The sequence below is a fragment of the Lynx canadensis genome, chromosome B4 (genome assembly GCF_007474595.2).
Source record: "Lynx canadensis isolate LIC74 chromosome B4, mLynCan4.pri.v2, whole genome shotgun sequence".
NCBI lineage: Eukaryota > Metazoa > Chordata > Mammalia > Carnivora > Felidae > Lynx > Lynx canadensis.
The window spans coordinates 29,994,430-30,016,663 of record NC_044309.1 but is presented as its reverse complement, the minus strand read 5'-3'; the positions used below and the strand labels follow the sequence as shown (position 1 = coordinate 30,016,663).

The 22,234-nt window shown below is 41.2% G+C and overlaps 1 protein-coding gene across 4 annotated transcripts in view; it reads left to right on the top strand.

Moving 5' to 3' along the window:
• The window catches only part of NRP1 (neuropilin 1), a 138,089-nt gene extending 118,672 nt beyond the window's left edge, over nucleotides 1-19,417 (top strand). For 2 of the 4 annotated variants that reach the window (XM_030321698.1, XM_030321696.1), the window contains exons 12-17: nucleotides 1,394-1,453; nucleotides 6,963-7,100; nucleotides 10,945-11,216; nucleotides 11,697-11,793; nucleotides 14,304-14,354; nucleotides 16,496-19,417. In XM_030321698.1, coding sequence (XP_030177558.1) covers nucleotides 1,394-1,453; nucleotides 6,963-7,100; nucleotides 10,945-11,216; nucleotides 11,697-11,793; nucleotides 14,304-14,354; nucleotides 16,496-16,785 — 908 coding nt within the window. In that variant the 3' untranslated portion in view covers nucleotides 16,786-19,417. Of the gene's footprint in view, nucleotides 1-1,393; nucleotides 1,454-6,962; nucleotides 7,101-10,941; nucleotides 11,217-11,696; nucleotides 11,794-14,303; nucleotides 14,355-16,495 lie in introns of all 4 variants that reach the window. The other 2 variants (XM_030321697.1, XM_030321695.1) reach the window with 1 other exon arrangement.
• Nucleotides 19,418-22,234: the final 2,817 nt, after the last annotated feature.

Genomic DNA, 22,234 nt, shown 5'->3' with positions numbered 1-22,234 from the left:
GGCCAGAATAGAGATGATCACACATCTTTATTGAATGATCCTACTGGAAGCTGTACAATGGCACCTTATAACCACCTCCCAAACTTTCCCTGATACTCATGAACCCACCCCATGTCCTTCCCCTGAGTCTGCCCTGGGCTTTCCCTCTTGGGGTAACAAATAGATTATCTCTGATCATAATCTGCAAAACAGATACACATAAGGAGAAATGGCTCCAACACCTTATGTAATAAACAGCAAACCGGTGTTTCCCCTGCATTTAGTGGGTTATAAGCCTCACCTGAGAAGCTTTTGCAAATTCAGATTTCAAGGCCTGAACTTTGGACATTCTGCTTCAAGGAGTTCCAAGGAGGATAGGCGGATTGGCAGCTGCAGTTTCAACCAGCGTTCAGGTGATTCTTGTGTTTGGCAAGTTCAAGAACACGACTTTAAAACAGAAGTGTAGGGGCACCTGGTGGCTCAGTTGGTTAAGCTCAGGTCCTGATCTTGCAGTTCATGGGTTTGAGCCCTGCATCTAGCTCTGTGCTGACAGCTCAGAGCCTGGAGCCTGCTTCAGATTCTGTATCTCCAGCTCTCTCTGCCCCTCCCTCTCTCTCTCTCAAAAATAAATAAACATTAAAAAAACTAAACCAGAACCAGAAGTGTAATAATGAGGAGGAGCAGAAAATGGAAGCGCCAGGGTGCAGAAGAAAAGAGGGTGGAGCTAAATCAGCACCTGGTTCCTTCACCAGCAATTCCAAAGTTGCCCTACCGATTGAGAGCTCACAACATTCAGGATATTCTTTGTGCAAACTTCCAGTTCTCTGGGCCTGTGAACTTTTTCTGCAGCTTCTCCAAATCACACACTGGGCAGAATATTTGTCCTTGGGAAAAATAAACAACTACAGCAGCAAAAGAAAGGAGGAACTGCTGTCGCCCTCTTAAACCTACAGTTTTCAAAATAGATTGTGGGGAGCAGCCCTACACCGCCCCTGAAGGCACGCATCTGAAACCTTGGGAAACTATTTGAAGCTTAAGAGGCCCAGGTCAAGTTTAATTCCCAAGTCACTGGGGACTTGTGGAGGCTTTTGCCCTTCACTGTCACAATGGTGTAGCACGCTTAGCCTGGGAACCAGGGAATGCCCTTGGAACAAAGTCTCAAACTGTCCATACCGCCTGGATGCTTTATGAGCAAATGTGTTGAGTAAAAAATAGTGGTTTATTTGAACTTGATATCGTGGTGGACAAAATCTAAGTAAAACAAATTACTACAGGCGGAATTAAAGGAAGGATTTTCTGTGGAAAATGTTCGCCTCTAACAGATGTATGCACACATGCAGCATTTCTTTAATGCTTATTATCCCCAATGCTTACTTTTTTCTCATTTTCGTCTGTCACTATTTTTGTTTTTCAGGTGGGACCACCGTGCTGACCACAGAAAAACCAACCATAATAGACAGCACAATACAATCAGGTATCCAACAAAACAAAATGGCGTAGATTCCACGTGTGCTTCTCCCCCTCCCCCCCAAATAGTGCATGGCCGCCCCCCTCCATGCCCTGAAATAGTGCCCTGCGCAGCTTCTTGGTTTCGGTTTCCCCCAAAGTCCTAGAAGAGGGACGCCATGCAGCATCTGGTCTCTAAGCATGAGCCATAAATATTGCTTTCCTTTCATCCACATGTATATGCAGCCGGGAGTGAGGTTTCCTTCTCCATCAGTAATTGCCAAATGGTGACAATCCCAGCTCCCGACTGAAGGAACTGAGTAACATACTTTGTTTAACGCAGCACATCTAGGACATGGACTGTGTTTGCAAACTACAGGAGAAGGAAATCTCACAGGCAGCAGCCTGACTATTTATTTTCATCACAATTCTGCAAAACCGAGACAGGCAAAGTTTGTCAGTTTTGCCTGCCACGAAGTTGGCAGTTTGACAACAGCGTTTCCAGTGGGCGTGCCACGAAGTGGGGTGCAGGAAACCAGGGCTCTGATTGTGCGGGGGGAGAGCGGCGCCCTCGGGAGCGCCTCCGCATCCTTTTATTCATAGAAAAGCGTAATGACTTTTCAAACCCTTGGCTTGCTGTTTATCAGCGGCCAGCGGCAGTGAAATGGCAGCCTCCCCCCTTCTCTCTTTTGTATTTTGTTAGTATTCTGTAAAATTCTTCCCCCCAGACACACACGAAGGGAAATAGTCAGTATAAGCAATCAGAGGTTTTAAATACTTTAAAGTTAATCATTAGAGTAAGGTGACCAGGTCAGTTTTCCAGCTTCTCCATTTCCTTTATTGAAGCTCACTCAGCCTTGGCCTCCACAGTCATTTATTAATGGGGCGTGTGGTGTATATCAATGTTTCCTCAACAGTATGACACTACCCAGCTAGGCAGAAAGTAGAAAGGACTGCTCTAATTAGTATGCTTCCTTAAAGGACACTGTCACCGTTGACCTGATTAAACTGCAAAACAAACTTCTCTTCACTTGAACTTAACCCCAAGTTTCCCTGTGGTGTGCTCAGGTTGACAGAGTTCTTGCTACCCCATGGCTCAGACACCCCCAACTATGGAAAGGTGAAACAGAAGAGTATCTGTTCACCTAAATTCAGAAAAAACTATAGTCCAAATTACATCTTTACCAGTTGTAAAGTATGGCCTCCAGGGGTTGTGCAACCACGCTGGATGGCTGCAGTTGGTCATGAGTGAAGCCCGGCCTCTCGCTTGTTTCCTGACTTTTCTGGGGGCCCTTGGCCCTCTTGGGTGGTTTTCTGTGGAGTAACTGCCGGCTGGCTTTCTGTGACCTTCTGTCATAGGGAAGAGGGCTGAGGTGAAAACATGAAGTTCTAATGATGTAACAAACATATTAACTGCTCTGTTAGTTTTTTCTCTTGCCAGAGAGTTAATTAAAACCACTCTAAGGGGCGTCCGGGTGGCTCAGTCGGTTAAGCCTCTGACTTTGGCTAGGTCATGATCTCAGAGTTCGTGGGTTTGAGCCCTGCGGCAGGCTCTGTGCTGACAGTTCAGAGCCTGGAGCCTGCTTTGGATTCTGTGTCTCCTCCTCTCTCTGCCCCTCCTCTGCTTGTGTGCTCTCTCTCTCTCTGTCTCTCAAAAATAATAAACATTAAATTTTTTTTAATAAATATTTTTAAAAATTAAAAAATAAAGCCACTCTGAAGTTGCCAATGAACTTGTTTCAACTCCTCTCTCCTCTTGCCTATCAAAAGAGCTAGGGATCATTTAAAAACTAAAAGTGAGCAACAGTTCTAGAGAAAATGGAAAGGTATACACCAGATTCCAAAATGGGATAATTCTCCCTGGAGGTGGAAGGTTAGGCATGACTTTGTGAATGCATTCGGTTTGTGCATGAGTTCAAGGGCCAGCCATCTCAGAGGGTGTACTGTGGTCAGAGCACAGATGTACAGATCGAGAACCAGTAATACCCATAGCGACCACAATCTAAACCAGTTTATGTCAAACCAGAGCTTACTGATAAAGGCGGTCTGCTCTGGTTTTGAGTTCCACAAATGACCTTGGTTTCCTGTTTTTCCATTGCTTGAGTCCTGAATCTGTCTCCCAGTCTTTGTGGATAATGGACAGTCTGACCTTCTTTGAGGAGTTCTGTTCATTGTAGGCTTCTGGCTAAACCAATGCTCAGAACAGCTCAGTAGGCCCAGAGTGTACATAAAGTCAGAGGCCAAGTCTGATTTTGAGGTGTTCACCCAGTGGTGGGACCCACCTATCTGATAATTTGATCTACACTGTTCTGCAGTTTTCAGATTCTTTGGACATCTTTATAAGCAGCAAACTGAACCCCTGAACTTTCATCTAATCTCATTTTGCTGAAACCATTAGATACTCAAGCAGAGTCTTAAAATTTCATTTTTGTGGATTCTTATCAATATAATAAATTCAGTGGATGTATAATATTCATATACTGCCTGGGTTGTAATCAGATGCATAAAAGCCTATTAATGCTTTGCCAGGAAATCATGAGAAACCCTGCATTTTAAATCTAACTCCTCCTGCTGAAACATCTCACCCTCTGAGGATCTTCAAACACTCCTATAGCAGCTCAGAGTATATTCCTAACCTCTGATTACATGGGCCTGAGCACCTCCACTTATTTGGACTGAAAGACCAGTCTGTGAGTAAGCTAGTTAACATCCTCAAAAGAAGTTTTGAAAAGCAGATTCTAAAATTAAATCCTTGTGCATATATGGTGCTAATGATTCGACTGTGGGCAAGATAGTTCAACAATTGCAGCTGGTGCGTGCTCACAGCGGCTGTAAATTTGTTTTAAGTTCAGAATATTGTTTCCTGCTATTTTTAAGAGTCAAGAAGGGATTTAGCCAGATTATTCCCAATGAATTTAATGAGAATCATGCAGCCACAGGGCCTGGATAATATTTTGAAGACGGAAAGGTCAATAGTCCTATATACTTAACTTCATTCATCAATTTGCTTTTTTCTCTTTCTCTTTCCTCTTTTCTGCTTCTGTCCTTCTTTTTTCCTCCCTCAATCTCTTTTTTCTTTCCCTTCCCTATAAATGTTTGTGTATATTTTATGTGTTTAATAGACTTTCTGGCCAGGCTTGAATTTTCAACATTTTCTCTCACCACACCCCTCGCCACCATATGCATTGATTTAAAAAAAAAAAAAAAAAAAAAAAAAGTATTTCCTTTAAATTAGCAAGATTGCCAGAGATTATATGATTGGGACAAGAGACAAGAAGATGAAAGAGTAGTAAAATACATAACGTTAGAGCAGATTGCCTTGTTAAATTCCTAGGACTGGAAAAAACATGAGAAGATAAACACAGACCACTGAGCAGTACAGCTGCAGAAATGCTTGAGTCCTCCTTTCAAGCAAGGCTGTCCTATGTCCTGGTCATTACCAAAACATCCAAGTTCATATATTTTATTGTTATCACCAGAAAATTAAGAGCCAAAATAATGCATGGTGTGGTTTTCTATACTATACAATAATTTGATGTATTAACCAGAAATACAACCAGAAATGTGTGTGCTGTAATGGCTTGCTGCCTTCCTACATGTGCATGTCTTCTAAACTACATTTAAGGAGGAAACCCAAAACCACACACATATTAACATTTTCCAATATTAACATTTTCTAACATGAGATTATGCGGCAGTACATTCCAGGTTTGTGGGTGTTGACATCCAAGGTTGCTCAACCATTCAGTCACTGTTCAATGGACTGTAGTTCATCTGCATAATTCAATCTTGCGGCTCAAAAGTGTGGTAAATTTTGGAGAGGGTTTCTCATGCTTTAAGAAGCCCTATTTCATGGTTAGGATAGACTAGACATGAAATATATCACTCCAGTGACACCATAGCTGTGAAATACAGCCCTTTTGCACTAACACAAAGTCCACACGTTGTATGCATCACGTGGCTCACACTAGAGTTACTTTCCCAAACTGGCCCTAGGCACCCTTCCACCCCTCACCCCTCAGGAGGTCTCCTTGTCCCTGGATGGGAGAATCCATCCAGTTTCCTTTTGACAATGCATATGGTGCATTCCTTCCAAAATTCTACATTAGCATTTGAAAAGGGTTCCTTGGAAACTAAAAATGCAAAGTAAATCATCCTTATCTTCACTAAATCTTCCCATTAAAATCCCTCCCGCCATTGTTAAAGTGGGGGAGGGGCAATGGAGCCCAGGCTCCGAGAAGAAAGCAGGCTACGTCGTGTTAAACACGGACAAAGTTAAAGATCAAAGCAAGCTAGGATCTGAGCCTGACCCTAATACAACATACGATACTATACCTCCCTTATTGTACATAGGAATTGTTTGAGGAATGTTCAAGATCCAATTGGCGAGACGCCCTGGCACCTTTCTCTCCGTTTCAATGCTGCCATCTTGTGGACTACCTAAACTCAAGAAGCGGTGACCTTCCTTCATTAGAGAAAACAGCCGCGCTTTGTGTGTTTAATTTTATGTAATGGGGGGAGGAGTGGGACTGGCAGAAGCAGGAGAATTTTATCTTTAGGATTATTTTTATTATTCGCTTCAGTTTACCAAAAACAAAATCCAAGCCATTATGATTTCATTTTTTCCATACTTAAAAAGAGAAGCTACTTGTAAGAAAAAAAGGAGTTGAGTAAAAAAAGTAAAGCTGTGGGGGTTAAAAAAAACACCACAGTCAAATAGCACCTTGTAGAACACACAAAATAAATAATCCCTCTGAGAATCCATTCATACTTTCTTTTTAGATTCCAAAGGAAACACTCTGAACATGAAAAAAAAATTTTTTTTAATGCGCAGCTATTTAAAAATGCTTTGGCTTTATGTGAACTTGCCTGGGTTTTAAGTGGGGTGAACAATTTACATACACATTTTAAAATTCACTAAAAAAGCAGAAACTTACATTTAAAATTGATTGACCTGATGCAAAGCACAGAAGAAAAAATAATCTTAAGAAATGCTTCAGAGATCTGACCTAAAGACCTGAGGCATTAGCCAGAATGGTGAGAATACAGATAGCCTCCAGAATGAGACATCCAGCCCAGTCACATTTCTAGACTTTTAAGGTTCACAGGTCAATCTGTACTTAAGATTCTTTTCATTGGTGGATATCAATTTATATAATACTCAAGAATAGAGTATCTTTCATATTAAATATTGTGGACCAAGGGAGAATGCTACAGATGTAATATATATGCCTTGGAAAGTAACCTTTCTGGAAATTTTATGTAAAACCAATTTGGCAGGCAGTCCATAATCTTTTTAAAGCTAGATTAAAAAAAAAAAAAAAATCCTAAACGTGATTTTGCAAACATTTTGACATCTCCATGCGTCTTTTGAGTTTCCTGGTAATCCTGGATTTTGTGGCTTTCCCAGAATTTTCAAACATACGTTAAGTTATATAAATTGTGCCTTCTGTGAGCAAATTAAAGGCCTTTCTGACCTAAATGATTAAATTTGTCTTTCTCTGCTTTTCTCTATTTTTCCTTTCCACCCACTGAAGAGTTTCCAACATACGGTTTTAACTGCGAATTTGGCTGGGGCTCTCACAAGACATTCTGTCACTGGGAACATGACAATCACGTGCAGCTCAAGTGGAGCGTGTTGACCAGCAAAACCGGACCAATTCAGGATCACACAGGTAACGGAGAGTTCACTTCAGCCTCATTTCTTTGAATTAGCTAAGGTGTGGCTATGGAGGGTTTCTGTGGCCTGTGGGACCAGCGGTGTTTGAAAAGACTACCATGCGTTCACTCATGTCTTCCTTTCCTGGAATTACCAAGCTCTCCTTTCCTAGAAGGGATGCTTGTCCGCCAAGTAGTAGAGAAAGCTGATTAAGTTTGGCAACTGACTGCCTCTCTGGTAAATAGCAAACTGGGTAAAGATGTGTGAATAATTACCTGTTTCATACTTTTCCTGAGCTGTTTATGGCAATTTCAAGTATACTCAAATAGAAAAGGCTTAGTGAAATGAACCCTATATGTATATAACCCAACTTCAACAGGCACTAAATCACAGGACTCTTATTTTATCCCTATCACCCCTGACTCTGGATTATTTTGAAGCAAGTCCAGACATATGTCATCTCATTTATTTTGCAGCTAAAGAAACAATAAGTGAGACTATTGCTTGCTCTCTCTTGACCCTTGACATGGAAGTGGAAGAAGGTGGGGTGGGATTCTTATTCTTTAGAGGAAGGTTGTAAATCTAGCCCATTTTTTCTGAGCAGGTGGAAACCTCACCCCACACCACCTCCTGTCTTGCTTTCCTGCTAAGATTAATGAGGGGCAGAGGGATGGGCTGGGGGTTACAGGGGGCTGACAGCCACTCCAAGAACTTTTTATCCACCGCCATTCTGTTTTCCTCTTAGTCATCTTGTCACCCAGTGTAAAGATCCAGCGGCGTCCTACAAAGACCACATATACACACACTCCCATACACAACAGATACAACCCACCGACTTCTACCCTACTCAGGGAGACTTACAGGACTGTTCACTGAAGAGGTGGCTTCTCAAATGATACCTTTGAGGGGCATTTTCTGAGGCTGAGAAATCTCATTAAGCAAAATTGCCCCATGCTAGGGCTTTGGGCCAGTGGGTCAGTGGGCCAATGGATGGGCAGAGGGCACTTCATGCCTCTCCCATTTTATTGTTCACTTTTCTTTCCCCAGTGAATATAACCATTAAGTAGGTTGAATTGGCCGCCTTCCACCACAGCTACCTCTTTTCCTAATGAGAATGACAAGGAAATTGGATAAAATTGGACTCCTTCAATTCTGAGACACTTTCAATTGAATCTTAAGACAAGCAGTTTTAGAAAACTTAAAATACTTTGACTGTAAATGGCACTGTACATATAAATGGCATCAAATTAACCAAATGCAATTAGCTGAAATGAAGGCAGTAATGGTGGAAAAATTGATGCAAAGTGAAGCAAAATGGCTCAGTAGGATCTGACATTCAAAGGAGGTTAAAAGCTATGTTAGCCAGAGACAAAAGCTAAAAGGCTTGCAGAAGTAAAGTGCTAATTGAGAAAATGAAGACAGAGTTCCTGACCCAGAACTGTGATAAAACCCCTGAAAGGGAAAAATATCAATGCTTTATGTGTTGGAGTATCAGAAAAGGAGGGCTTGTCTTAGATTAACAGCTGAGAAGTGTGATTCCTTCAGAAGGATTTGTCTCTTTTGTTCTCCCAGACACCCAGATTTACCAGGTCTGCCCTGAAGAGAAAAAGCCTCCTGTAGCACTAGGAAGGCAATCATTTGCTGAGAGAGAGGGGTGAGCCCGATATCTGAAAGACAGGAACTTGTTAACATAAAAATCCTAGATGAAAAGAGCCTACACCCAGCACACATGCACACGGACCGACATTACACAGTATTCCGCACTTTGCAAATCAGACCTGGAGATTTCTTTAAATTAGCAATATCTAGGTAAAATATCCTGCTGTTCAATTTTGAATTTTTTCAAAGAAACCCACGTGGTTTTCTGCAGTTGACTTCTAAGAGGGAAGCTATGTACCTCCTTAAGGAGGATTCCTGAAGCCCGTCATCTTCCCTGGTTCGTTGAGCAAGGGTTGTTTGAGGAGCTCTATTACTTTAGATTAGATGCTGAACTGGACACTGGAGATTCGGGAATAAAGGAGGGTAGCCCTGCCTTGAGGAGCTCACAGTCTGGTTGCAGGTGAGAAATGATTACTGTGCAGGCGTGAGGGTGCCCCAAGGTGGGGATGAGCAGCGACAAGAAAGGTAACACAGGGGATCAGAGAAAGCAGTTCTGTCCCGGAGACTGTCTGAGCTAGGATGGTGTGTGCAGACGTGGAAGAGGGATGGCAGGTGGTGTGGTTGGGCAAGTTCCTCTGTGAAGCAGTTAGATATGTGGCAGGGGGGGTGTGTGGCCTCGGGTGTCATGAAAAGAAGTGAAGAGGCTAACGGTAGTGAGGAGCCACTGACAAGCTTTGAGCAGAGGAGTGACAGGAGCATGTTTTTAGAAGACCACAGTGCATCAGGGCAGAGGTCATGACAGATTTCTCAGGCAGCCATCTTTCCTCTATCCAAGTCCAGTTTTCTCCTTCTTTCTTCCACCTCTTCACTGACTAGCCAAAATAAACCTCTTGGACTCCATTAGTGTGCTTCCTCTGTGCAGCATCTTTAACTTCAGTATTTTTCCCTAAGATGGGCATGTTGGGCACAGAGGCACGATGGGTGTGTTTTCTACCTGTCCCTGCTGGTAGACTGATACCCTACTCACCTCAGGGAAATGGCAGTGTCACACAGATAGGGTAAAGTAGTGGGAGAAAACAAACCCCAAGAGTGACTGAGTCCCCTTGGTCATGGGAGCACGCCACAAAAACAGTATCAAACATGCTGCTGGAATTTCCACCCTCTTTGTATTTCACCCGTTGTTTTCATTAAGGGTGTTTTAGTGCAATCTCATCTAAGCAGCCAGGTGATGGAAGCAAGTTGCCCACTGACACATCCACTTCCACCTGGACACCGTTGATGCAGGCGAGCAGATACAAGGACATGCCCACATGTGCACAGTGAAAAAGTATCTCACAAACACACAAACCCCTTGGGCAGCAAACAAAACATCCTGCTGCCCACTGAGGCCCAAGCGTCAGATTCGCACTTACATCAGGTGAAGCGTTAGAGTAGGTATTTCTATTTGCAGAGCAAACAATGAAACATGAGTTGTGTGCATAGACCAGGTGGTGGCAGGAGGAAATGTTCCCACTGGGGGTAATTAAAAGCAAAGCCAAGAGTAAGTCCTTGCAGCCCGGCAAGTGTCTACGCTGCCAAAATGGCAAGTTCTAATAAGCCTCAAATATGCAACCTTGCCTCTCCTTGAACCAGAAGCCCACATCAAACAAGAGTGGGACTTGAGCTGAGATTCAAGCTTTCAGGTGTATTTAAGGAATTTATAAGCCATTAAAATAAATGAGGGAAAAATCATCTGAATTTGTGGGAAAAAGAAGATGACTAGATTATTTGGAAAAACTGCAACTTTATTATTATCAAGAAGCTATAGTGACCTAAGTATCCTCACCCAGCTCAAATGATAAATAAGAAAACATCAAAATATGTTCCATTTAATGTCTGTGTTCACATCAGTGCTGCTGAAACTATTTTAAAGTTGCATGAAAATAGGTCTGCCCTCTGCTTTCAGTGTGCTTGCAACGATGCAAAGGCCAACTGGAGTCACAGCCCAGATCCACGTGACAGTGCATTCCAAATATGTAGTATCCAAATTAATGCTGCTTCACAGCTTTCTCCCAATTAAGCACCCACTCACAGAGGCTTGGAGTGCAGACCCAGTTGCCAAAGAGGTTCCCCAACAACAGCACACCGCTCCCTTTCCACTGCATATTTGGGTTCTCGGTGCTTAGCCTAGGAGAGAAGGTTTGAGTCACGGAACTGGAAAGAAGAGGTAAAGGATTCATACATTCAGCCACTCTCCCTAACCTGGGTTTTTGTCACAGCAGGAGATGGCAACTTCATCTATTCCCAAGCCGACGAAAACCAGAAGGGCAAAGTGGCTCGTCTGGTGAGCCCCGTGGTTTATTCCCAGAACTCCGCCCACTGCATGACCTTCTGGTATCACATGTCCGGTTCACACGTGGGCACGCTGAGGGTCAAACTGCACTATCAGAAGCCAGAGGAGTATGACCAGTTAGTCTGGATGGCCATCGGACACCAGGGAGACCACTGGAAGGAAGGGCGTGTCCTGCTCCACAAGTCTCTGAAGCTTTATCAGGTATGCCCCCTTCCCTTCCCCGGGTGGGAGGGCAACTCCTTCAGAGACACTGAGATAATGTTGAAAATCATGGAGAAGAGATGTGGGAATTATTCCAAAGATGATTTCGGGCATTTCCCGAACCTGGGATTTCGCTGCAATCTCAGTAGCATATTTCGCAGTCTCCAACATTATAGGAATAGAACCAATTTGCTGAGAAAGAGGAGAATGCTACTTTATAATCTATTTCTGGCTGCCACAATGAACATTCCTTTTATTTGGTGCTTTCCCCAGTTTAACGTTTTGAGTTATAAAAAGAGAGTGTTAGAAGTTTGATGCCATCACCAGGCAGTTAACATAGACTGATGATCGAAGCGCACGCTTACGTGAAATCTCATGAATTTAATTTATGTGCCATAGATTGAACTGAACAAGCATTTGTAAACACTGCTATTCAGGACCGAACATTTCAATACTGCGAAAATGATTTCATTTTGTTAGGTGATTTTTGAAGGTGAAATCGGAAAAGGAAACCTTGGCGGGATTGCAGTGGATGACATTAGTATTAATAACCACATTTCACAAGAGGACTGCGCCAGTAAGTATGAAGTGCTGTCGAAACCAGACGCACTTTTCCAGGGCACAGTTATTTTCACGTGATGGTGTTTGTCTTGTTCATTTAGACCTAGAATTGCAATGCAGGCTATAGGCACATCCTGTGAAGTGCAAATTTTGTTGCAACAGGGCATAACATCGGGTCAGTTTATCTTTAGCTACGTCCTTTCCTAACCCAGTTCATTTAGTGTCTGATTGTACCTGCAAAACCACATAAATAATGTGGAATCCCAAAACCATAACTCAGAAGAAAGACTCACAGTTTACAGGCTATATATACCATGCCAAAACATTTTGATGAAAAGTGGAAAACTCAGACATCTGGATAATTCCAAATATTTGAGTCTATAAACAAAACAGCAGGCCGTTGAAAATTTTGAGCACAGTGAACTTAATTAAGGTTACATTTTTAATGAATCATAGAAGCTATAATTCTTTGCTTTATTACAAATAAGTAGATGTTTCTGACTCTGAAAATAGTGGCAATGACTCAAGAGAATAAATGAAATTTTGAGACTTTACCTAGTATTAGAGTTTATGGTTTTTATTGGTCTGGATGTATAGATGAAAGTTGACATAGAAAACCAATTCATATTCCCTGGTTCTTGATATGTAATTATAAATAGAATCACTAATGGCAATGTAATAGCACAGTAATTAGTCTTAAGCTCCATTTGCTACACTTAAACTTTTGCTATATATCATATAATAGGATGTTAATTATAACAAAATGGAGTAAGCCTATTGGGCAAATTTAAGACAAAGGGGGCCTGTTGGCTGTAATGGGTTTTTGGTCATTTCAGCAATTTACAAAGCTTTTATTATACAATATATTGAATATATGTAATCCTAAAGTGGCAATAATTTGATATGGTCAATTAAAGAAATTAGGGGAAAAAGAGCAGTGAATAAAGATCTGCTTCTTTGTACTATGTAAGGAAATCTATTTAATGCCACACTACTTAGCAGGTCTTCACAAGAAATGATAAGACTTAATATTTCAGTTGCAATTACTCTACAGATTGGCCACATCCAAGTCTACACTGTTGTTAAAATATGTATTTCAGGGGTGCCTGGGTGGCTCAGTCGGTTAAGCATCCAACTTCAGCTCAGGTCGTGATCTCACGGTTTGTGAGTTCAAGCCCTGCGTTGAGCTCTGTGCTGCCAGCTCAGAGCCTGGAGCCTGGTTCCGATTATTTGTCTCCCTCTCTCTCTCAAAAATAAACATTTAAAAAAATACGCATTTCATGCAGTTACACAGGCTTTCCTATTCCAAGATGAGAATTATATTTTTAGAATGTAAGAGTAAACTCCCTAAACTAAGGAAAAGAAATCAAATTTAATTCCATTCAGCAAGTTTTAATGGACTGCATATTGTATGCAAAGCAGCATCCAAGTGCTCCAGTGAATATATAGAAGGATTGAGACAATTCTGTGAGCATTTTTCTTTTCATGTGACTGGTCCACATGGCTATAGTTGTTATGAAGCAATGTACTCAGAAAGTCACAACTAATGCATTGCCAAAATACTCTATCTTGCTGTCACAATAAAAAGATGTCTAAGGGGGCGCCTGGGTGGCGCAGTCGGTTAAGCGTCCGACTTCAGCCAGGTCACGATCTCACGGTCCGTGAGTTCGAGCCCCGCGTCGGGCTCTGGGCTGATGGCTCAGAGCCTGGAGCCTGTTTCGGATTCTGTGTCTCCCTCTCTCTCTGCCCCTCCCCCGTTCATGCTCTGTCTCTCTCTGTCCCAAAAATAAATAAACGTGGAAAAAAAAAATTAAAAAAAAAAAGATGTCTAAGATAACTGTATAATTATTCATCAAATATATATCCTTGAATATTTAGCTATGGATGCTATGAGACTATCAACTATTTATTACTTATCCACACATTTATGCAACAAATATTTATTGAGGCACCTTTTATGTTCTGGACACTGTTGTAAATGTTGGGAATGTAGCAGTGAATAAAGTACTCAAACTCCCCACCTCCTACTCAAAACCACATGAGCTACTGGAACTCTTTTCCAGAGGGTTTTTTTGTTTGTTTGTTTGTTTGTTTGTTTGTTTGTTAAGACACAGGACACAGTCTCTTGCCTCAAAGAGCTAGGAAGCAGTTATCTACAAAAGCACAGGATGGTAGCCATATGCACAACCCCACTACTGTTTCCTATTTTCATCAGATTTCTCCCCACACTCCAGATGCCAAAACCATCACCCTCCACTCTTCTCTTCAAAACACAGATAGCTGTGCTACCTGGATTTTGATGTGACACAGATATCCTAGTCATCTGACATTGCCCCTCTATTGATCTATAGTTATGTGGTAGGGTGGGATTGCACTAAAAACTCTCAAAGAGATGTAGCAGAACCATTAGTGTGAGGAAGGGGTGTGTGTGTGTGTGTGTGTGTGTGTGTGAAGGTTTATGTGGTTGTGTGTATCAAATTTTGTTGGCAGTTCAAATATCTCTTTCAATTTTGTTTAACTTGTCAGAACCAGCAGACCTGGATAAAAGGAACCCAGAAAATAAAATTGATGAAACAGGTAAATTTTTCTTGCTGACCAATTTTTTTTTTTTTAATTTACTATGGCTTTCATGGTAAATTTTATGAAGCAACTATCTGGAACGTTAGTGCCCTGGTATATCAAAGCAGTTCAAATAAAATAAACGTCTCTGCCCATGGAGCTGCGAATTGTCACAGAGCGAGTGCTCTCTTCTAAGCTGTCTGGAGGTCTAGGGAAGCCACCGAGGCAAGTCCAGCTTGGGGGAGTGGCTGAGCCCTGGGGGAGCGTGCTCACCCTGCCCTCCCCTGTCTGAGCTGGAGGAGCCCCTAGAGCATAACTGTGTGAAACACTCTCACTTTACAACTGTAGAAGTAGGAAACCAGTAAAGACCATGACTTACCCAGAGATCAGTGCTAATTTTCATACAGTAATTTGAAGCCAACCTAAATTCTTGTCTGGTTGATATCCAGACATGATCTTTGAGGACTGGAACCCAATTTTTGTGATAAGCTGTTGTGTTAAATCTGTTTCCCTCCTCCTCTTCATGGGACCCCTAACTTTGTGCTAATGAAGACAGTGATGAGGATGAGGATGATGATGATGATGATGGCAAGGATTTATTGAGGATCTAGTATGTTCCACACACTTTATATATGTATCTTCTATGCTCTCTAAAGCTTATTTATCCCCATTTTGTACACGAGGAGGCTGAAAAACTCAGATCAGTGACTGGCCTTTAAGTAGCACGGTTAATTGGGTGGTAGCCTCGGATCTTACATGGATTAATCTGAAAATGTATGTTTTTCTTGACTGCTTTGTGATCAAATACAAGACATTTGATCAGAGTTGGGCCTTGCCTAATGCCATTTTATTTCTAGAAGCTTCTGTACCTCCCAGCCAGCAGTTGTGGATTGATGGACACTTGCCCCGGAATCACTCACAGCTGCTGCCAGCAGTTCTGTGTCCTACACATTAGCATAGGCACCTGTTGCCTGTAGAAATGTGGACTGGCTATAGTCAGACTTGGACTTGATAGACACAGATAAATATGGCACTATACTATGACATTAGTAACATTAACACCCAGCTCATTCAGCTTAGTTACACAGCCCACCACGCTGAGATGTAAACTTTATTAGAGGTTGTTTCAAAACAATGTTTCAAGGGAGAGAATATTAATATGCCCCAAGGCTTGTTTTCCCCTGTTTAGGGACTTGCATCTCATATTTTTAGTTTTCTTTGATTGGAATCTTTGTTGATCAGAACACCATTAAGTAAACACTGAATGTTGTGCATTAACATTTTAGTCTCATTTCTAGTACCACATAATTAGGCTCAGAGCTCCCATGTTAATAATTTTTCATGTTCCACTCTAAAGAAAACATTTCCCCAGTGAATGAACTGCAGAGCAGTGTGACTGTCTCCAGTGAAACCACCAAGGCTGCAAAGATGCTGATTATTAACTGTGTTCTATTCAGCACAACACAGACACGGTCTCTAGCTCTGAGCCATAACCCATTTGAAGTGTCAGCAGCAAGCATCCCCTTTGTCCTGAAAGCTCTCTCCTTCTTGAGTGAACCCACGGTGGACTTGGGGGGAATCTGTTTGACTTGAGGATTTCACATGTGGAGGAACAAACACATGTGTAAACTGTGCCCAGACTCGCAGGAAATGGTGCCACATGAAAGGGCAGCTTGGAAGATTTCCTTGTGCCTGGTTTGGAGATCAGGCAAACACACAGGTCATGGTCAAATCCCCTTACTAGCCAAATGTGTGACTAAGCATTTTGCAGAGCTTGATGACCACATGTTTGGCCAGGGACTGTAAACACAGATTGTGATCTAGTACAGATGGTGGGCTGTGCAAAATCTGAATTCGATTAGAACATAACCCTCCCTGTATGTCCAGAATCAGTTGTTTCCATGTGCTGAGCTATCTGTCAGAGTCACAGCACCGACTCCCCAGAACTCTCCCCTCCCATACCTCAGTTCTAAATCTTGGTGTTTCCCGCACATGGGGGAGCCAAACCCCACTTCAGAGATTGCCTGCGGGCCCTTGAGAGAGGACGGACGAACCTGGAGTGTGGGATTTGCTTTTTTCTCTCCTTTTTGTCTATTCTTCTGTCCACTTTCATCTGGTATGTTGGCATTGCTCATGGGCCAATTGTTCTTTTCCCCTAGGGAGCACCCCAGGCTATGAAGGCACAGGAGAAAGCAATGAGAACATCTCCAGGAAGCCGGGCAACGTGTTGAAGACCTTGGATCCCATCCTCATCACCATCATAGCCATGAGTGCCCTGGGCGTCCTCCTGGGTGCCGTGTGTGGGGTCGTGCTGTACTGTGCCTGTTGGCACAATGGGATGTCCGAAAGAAACTTATCTGCCCTGGAGAACTATAACTTTGAACTCGTGGATGGCGTGAAGTTGAAAAAGGACAAACTGAATACACAGAGTACTTATTCGGAGGCATGAAGGCAGACAGATGAAAAGACGAGTCAGAGAATTGAAGGGGAAGGACGTAACTTGAACGTGCTGGGGAACTGTTTGTTGATCTCTCTCACTGTACAGGCTGGGAAGTGCGTTGATGACGCTGAGCCAGGCTTTTCTCAGGAGCATCCATGAGTACGGCCGACAGACATGAACAAGTTAGCTGTGTTCGCAATCGGAATCATGTACAGTCAGCTTTTTTCTGTTGGTTTCATTTGAATAATCCAATGCTGGTGTTGAGACCAAGTATGAATGACTTAATGATTCATTTCGACTCTCCCTCCCCATTCTCTCTCCTCTTCCTTTTATGGATTCTTTTCAGAAACTGTGCAAAATCCAAGATGCTGGCACCAAGTGTATTCAGCGGGGCCCTTTTGATGGACATGCTACCTGTAGCCCAGTGCCCAGAATCTATTAGAATAACTGCACTTCAGTGGACTCCTGAAGCTGTACTTGTGTATAATTGCCCGCGTCGTGCATAGGCAAAGAAGGGTTAGGATGTTTTATGTTAAAGTGCTGTAGCCTCAGTACCAGTATAGTGTGTCAGCTCTGTTTACAAAGCAATACCGTCAAATTTTCTTGATGTTTTCCAGTGTTGTACTAAACCTCGTGCTTGTGAACTCCATACAGGAAACCGTGCCATCACCAAACACTGCTGGCAACTGGGTGTGCTGCCGACAACCGCAATGAAAAATCCTTGGCACTGGCTAGTCTATGTCCTCTCAAGTGCCTTTTTGTTTGTACTGGTTCTCATTGTGTTACATTAACAACCCGCTCTGTTTCTCGCTGGTGAAAGCCCTACTCTTTAATCAAACCCTGGTGGCCCACTGACTAAGAAGAAAGTATATTTTAGTGTGAGATGTCAGCCCCTGGAAAGGCAAGGGCTCTGAAGATTTGGCAATGTGGCTTAATTGTTCTGCTTTTTCCGTAGTTCAATTTCATGTCTCTTGACCCTTTTGTATAAAGCTGCAATATTCTCTCTTATTGGTCTTTCATATGGAATGTATTTTCAAATGTAAACTCTTTCTCTCCTCTCTCTTTCTCTCTCTTTGTCTCTCTGTCTCTCTGTCTCTCTCTCTCTCTCTTTTCTCTCTTAGAATTTAAGCATTTGCCATTGTCCAGAAAAGAAACTTGCAGCTTTAACCTGCTGGTAATGGCAAGCAATTTTGCTAGACTTTATGTTTAAAAATAAATAAATAAGGGAAATTCCTAACTTTGCCCTCCAAAGTCTAACTTTGGTTTTCTTGTTAACTGGTTAAAGTGACAGTATCTTTTTTCCTTAAGCCATTTGTCTGTCTGCTCCAATCAAAATGATCTGAGATAGAAATGTTTGCATTTAATAGAGTGAGAAGCTGAGGGAGAAGGAATACTAATTGGCTTTTAAGTGAGACCCAAAGGAAGGACTGAATACAATTCTCCAAGTATCCAAAAATATGAGATTTTTACATCCAAATATGCAAAATGACCCTTGAGAACCCTCTTGTTTTGCTATTGAATCAGACAAGGGAAATGGAAGAAAGAACAGTTAATTTAAGAAAGTGACTATAAATCCTGGTGCCTGGGGGGAAGTATTTTAAGATAATACAGGGAAAGAAAACAAGTAAAGTCAAAACAAATCTTTAAAAACATCCATTGAGCAGCAACGCTGAAAAAACAGAGATTTGAATGAATGCACCTAGAAACTTCCAATGGCTCACAAAGAAAAAGCCTGCCTTGGGACTGGTAAGAAGGAAGCCTAGAACAACAGCACAGAGCCGTAAATATCTTATCAGGCAGCATGCGAATTAATCCAAAGAAGCTGTGGTTGTTTCCCGTGTATTTGTATCAGGCCATGGTGTATAGAACTTTTAGATTGTCCTTCCTACATTGCCCTGGGTCCCTTTCAGATGCATTTGTGGGAGTCACATTTGCATCATGAATGGGTCAGTCCATTCATCTTGGTTTAATTGGATTATGAATGCCTTTTGTTTCCAGGAAAGTATTGATCACTAGGAAAAAAGAATAGATTTTTATCCCCAGAGGCATTCATTCAGTTGTTACAATCATACCAGGATGAAAGCACCAAGATGTGTTTTTGTTTTTTTGCTTTTTTTTTTTAAGGCAACAGACTTAGAGTTGTCCTTAGTCAAGGAAAAATGATACTGCAACTTTAAATTTTAAAGTATCTTGCACTGATAAATATATTTAAAAATTATATGTTTATAAAGTTATTAATTTGTAAAGGCAGTGTTACAAAATGTTCAGTTTATATTGTTTTAGATTGTTTCGTAATTTTTAAAGGTGTAAAATAACCTATTTTTTCTTTATTGAAATCTATAAGACTTTCTGTAGTAAAATGTTTTCATTTTACTGGTATATGATTGCTTCATGTTTTGTACCATCATAAAATTTTGTGCAAATTTTTTTTACAGAAATTTTTATTTTCTATGACAATATGACGCTTGTAAATTGTTGTTTCAAAATGAACAGCGAAGCCTTAACTTTCAATGACATTTGTATTCTCAGACACTGAGTAGCATAAAAACCACATAGAACTGAACTGTAACTTAGATTCCAAACTATGACTACTACATTCCAAAGAAACAGTTGAATTAAACATTTTCATAAAACACCCACACCTGATGGCTTTTATTATATTAGCTTTGTTCTTGTTAAAGAAATTGGTATTGTGCCAACATTGAATCACTTCCAAGATTTTTTAAAGTTCTTTTTCTTTTCAAAATTTTCTTTTTCAAAATTTATTTTACAAAGAGAGAGAGTGAGCTGGGAAGAACGGCAGAGGGAGAGAAAGAAAGAATTCCAAGCAGGCTTCACGCTCAGTGCAGAGCCCGACATGGGGCTCCATCCCACGACCCTGGGATCATGACCTGAACCGAAATCAACAGTCACTCAACTGACTGAGCCACCTAGGTGCCCCTAAAGTTCTTTTTTTAATTTTTAAAGTATATCCTAATTAGGAGAGAAAGTTAAGAAGACATATCCCAAAGTAGAATACTGACCCAAATTAGACACTGTCAGGATATAGGAATATAGAATTTAGCCTTATACACAGAAATTTTTCAACCCCAAATCTTATGTCAAATGCTCTTTATTCCATTTGGTAAATCTTTTTTTTTTTTTTTTTTAATGAAATTCACAAACATCTGTTGGTAAGTTTTGTTTTTATAGAAAGTAGGTACTAAACTGACAGGGTTTATGCATGTGCCTTTGTAGGTGTAAGGCAGTGTTAAGCATGGCATTACAACTGGCCATTTGCTAATTCTTAGGAAAGTTTCTATTCCATCTGGGACTAAAATAATAGTAATAGTAATAATGGTAATGACAGCAACACGAAAGCAAGAGAAATGTTAAGCCAAAGCATGCTGAGTATGACTCTTTAAAAAACTTCTTCCAGCAACCCTACTGTCCACAGACCAACAATTCTTTGTTTATCTATAATCCTTTGATTATAGGGAAATTTGAAAGCATAGGAACTTCTTGAGAAGTGGGCTGTTCTGTATAGCTCTTTGCAGGGAACCAATATTCCTGCTTCTCTGGACATTTTTGCCTTTTGCATCTTCCAAGATTTATCTAAGAATAAGACATTTTCCCTATTGAGGGAATTTTCAAATCTCTCTGCTTAGAAGAGAGAGACAGAGCTGGGTAATCACTTCACCGAAGTTAAATTCTACCTACTTTCAGGGATGTTTCCAGAAAACATGATGACTGGCAAGGGTCTATCAGAATTCATCTAGAGATGCTTTCTGAAAAATGCTAAGGGCCCTCAATTAATATTGTCTCTGTCTCATGTTTGAGAAGGCCTTAAACATAGATGTTTTCACCCTGTGTCACCCCTGGTTAACTGCTAGGCTACGTCCTTCTTACTGGGTGTAATGAGCTACATCACTCTATAATACTTCCCAAAGTCAGGAATTAAATGTATCATGAGGGTTGAAACACTTAAAAGCATGAAAATTATTTATTGTTCCATCTCCTGTCTTCCCTAATAACTTATTAATTGCCACTCGGGCTGAATTACACTAGTTCTTTTTGCAAATCAAATGGATTTTGTAACATTCCATAATATTTCTGCTTCCCAATGGTAATTATAGCTGTTGCGTTGCATTAAAAAGCAGTTCTGTTAAGCATTAGTTCTATTTCCCTAACCTATATCCACTAAGGGATCTTTACCAGCTTTTCAACTTGGGGGTTGAGAAAGGGAGTAAAGGGAGCCCCAAAGTAAGTAGAACTGAGCACCAAAAGTAGGTAAGACTAGATTAATAACCTTTTTAAAAACCTGTCCAATGAAACATTGCAAGATGATTCAAATGAGAGCATCACATTATCACATTGCATGCAACATGTTAGCAATAAATGTCCTTTGAACCAATCATATCATTTTAGGAGGAAAAGAGTAAACTCCACTGCACCAGAATTTTCTATGGTGATGTCATTATAGTGCTTTTTATTGAAAGCATTAGCTATTTTCATAGCAGCTCTTTGAGGTAAGGTTTGCAATATTATTCCACCTTATAAATGAGGAATCCAAAGTTTAGGGGGGTTGAATGATGAGTCCAGTGTATCTCTAATCTAATCTCCTCTTCCATTGCTCCTACCATCTCACAGCCCTGCATTTTCTTGCAAGGTGCTTGCATAGGGCCTTGCTACTCAAAGTGTGGCCCAAGAATCAGCATCAATAGTGGCATCACCTGGACACCAATTAGAGCTACAGAATCTTAGGCCATACCCCAGACACACAGAGTCATTTTAATAATATCCCCAGATAACCTGTATTCCCATCCATTTAGGTTTGAGAAGTGCCAAAAGTCTTCAGTTAATGCTGAGCCAGGTGTGTGAAAGTTTGCCTCACTTCCAATAGTGATTTTGAGACACTCAGAGATGGGGAAAATACACATGCCTGCAGGTTTCACAAAGCACTTTCCAGATGAGTCGGAAAACAGACTGGATGCAACCTGGAAAACAGAAAGTAAAATTAGCAAATGGGCAATCCCACTCAGAAGCATGATTGCTCTGGAGGGACCTACACATACATGGGCTTTTCTGAGACTGCAGAAATAGTGCTGATGAAGTATTTTGCTGGGCAAAAACTTTAAAGTGCTACAGAGCATAGCAAATACTCTACTCATCAGAGTATAATCGGGGGTGGGGTGGGGAAAGGAGGACCCATTTGTAAAGAGCAAAATCCTCCTACCCAAAAGAAGTTGCCTTATTTATTCAACACACACAGTTTACTACTTTAATTTATTTTTTTTAATTTATTTTTTTTTATTTTTTTTATTTTTTTTATTTATTTTTTATTTTTTTTTTTATGAAATTTATTGACAAATTGGTTTCCATACAACACCCAGTGCTCATCCCAAAAGGTGCCCTACTCAATACCTATCACCCACCCTCCCCTCCCTCCCACCCCCCATCAACCCTCAGTTTGTTCTCA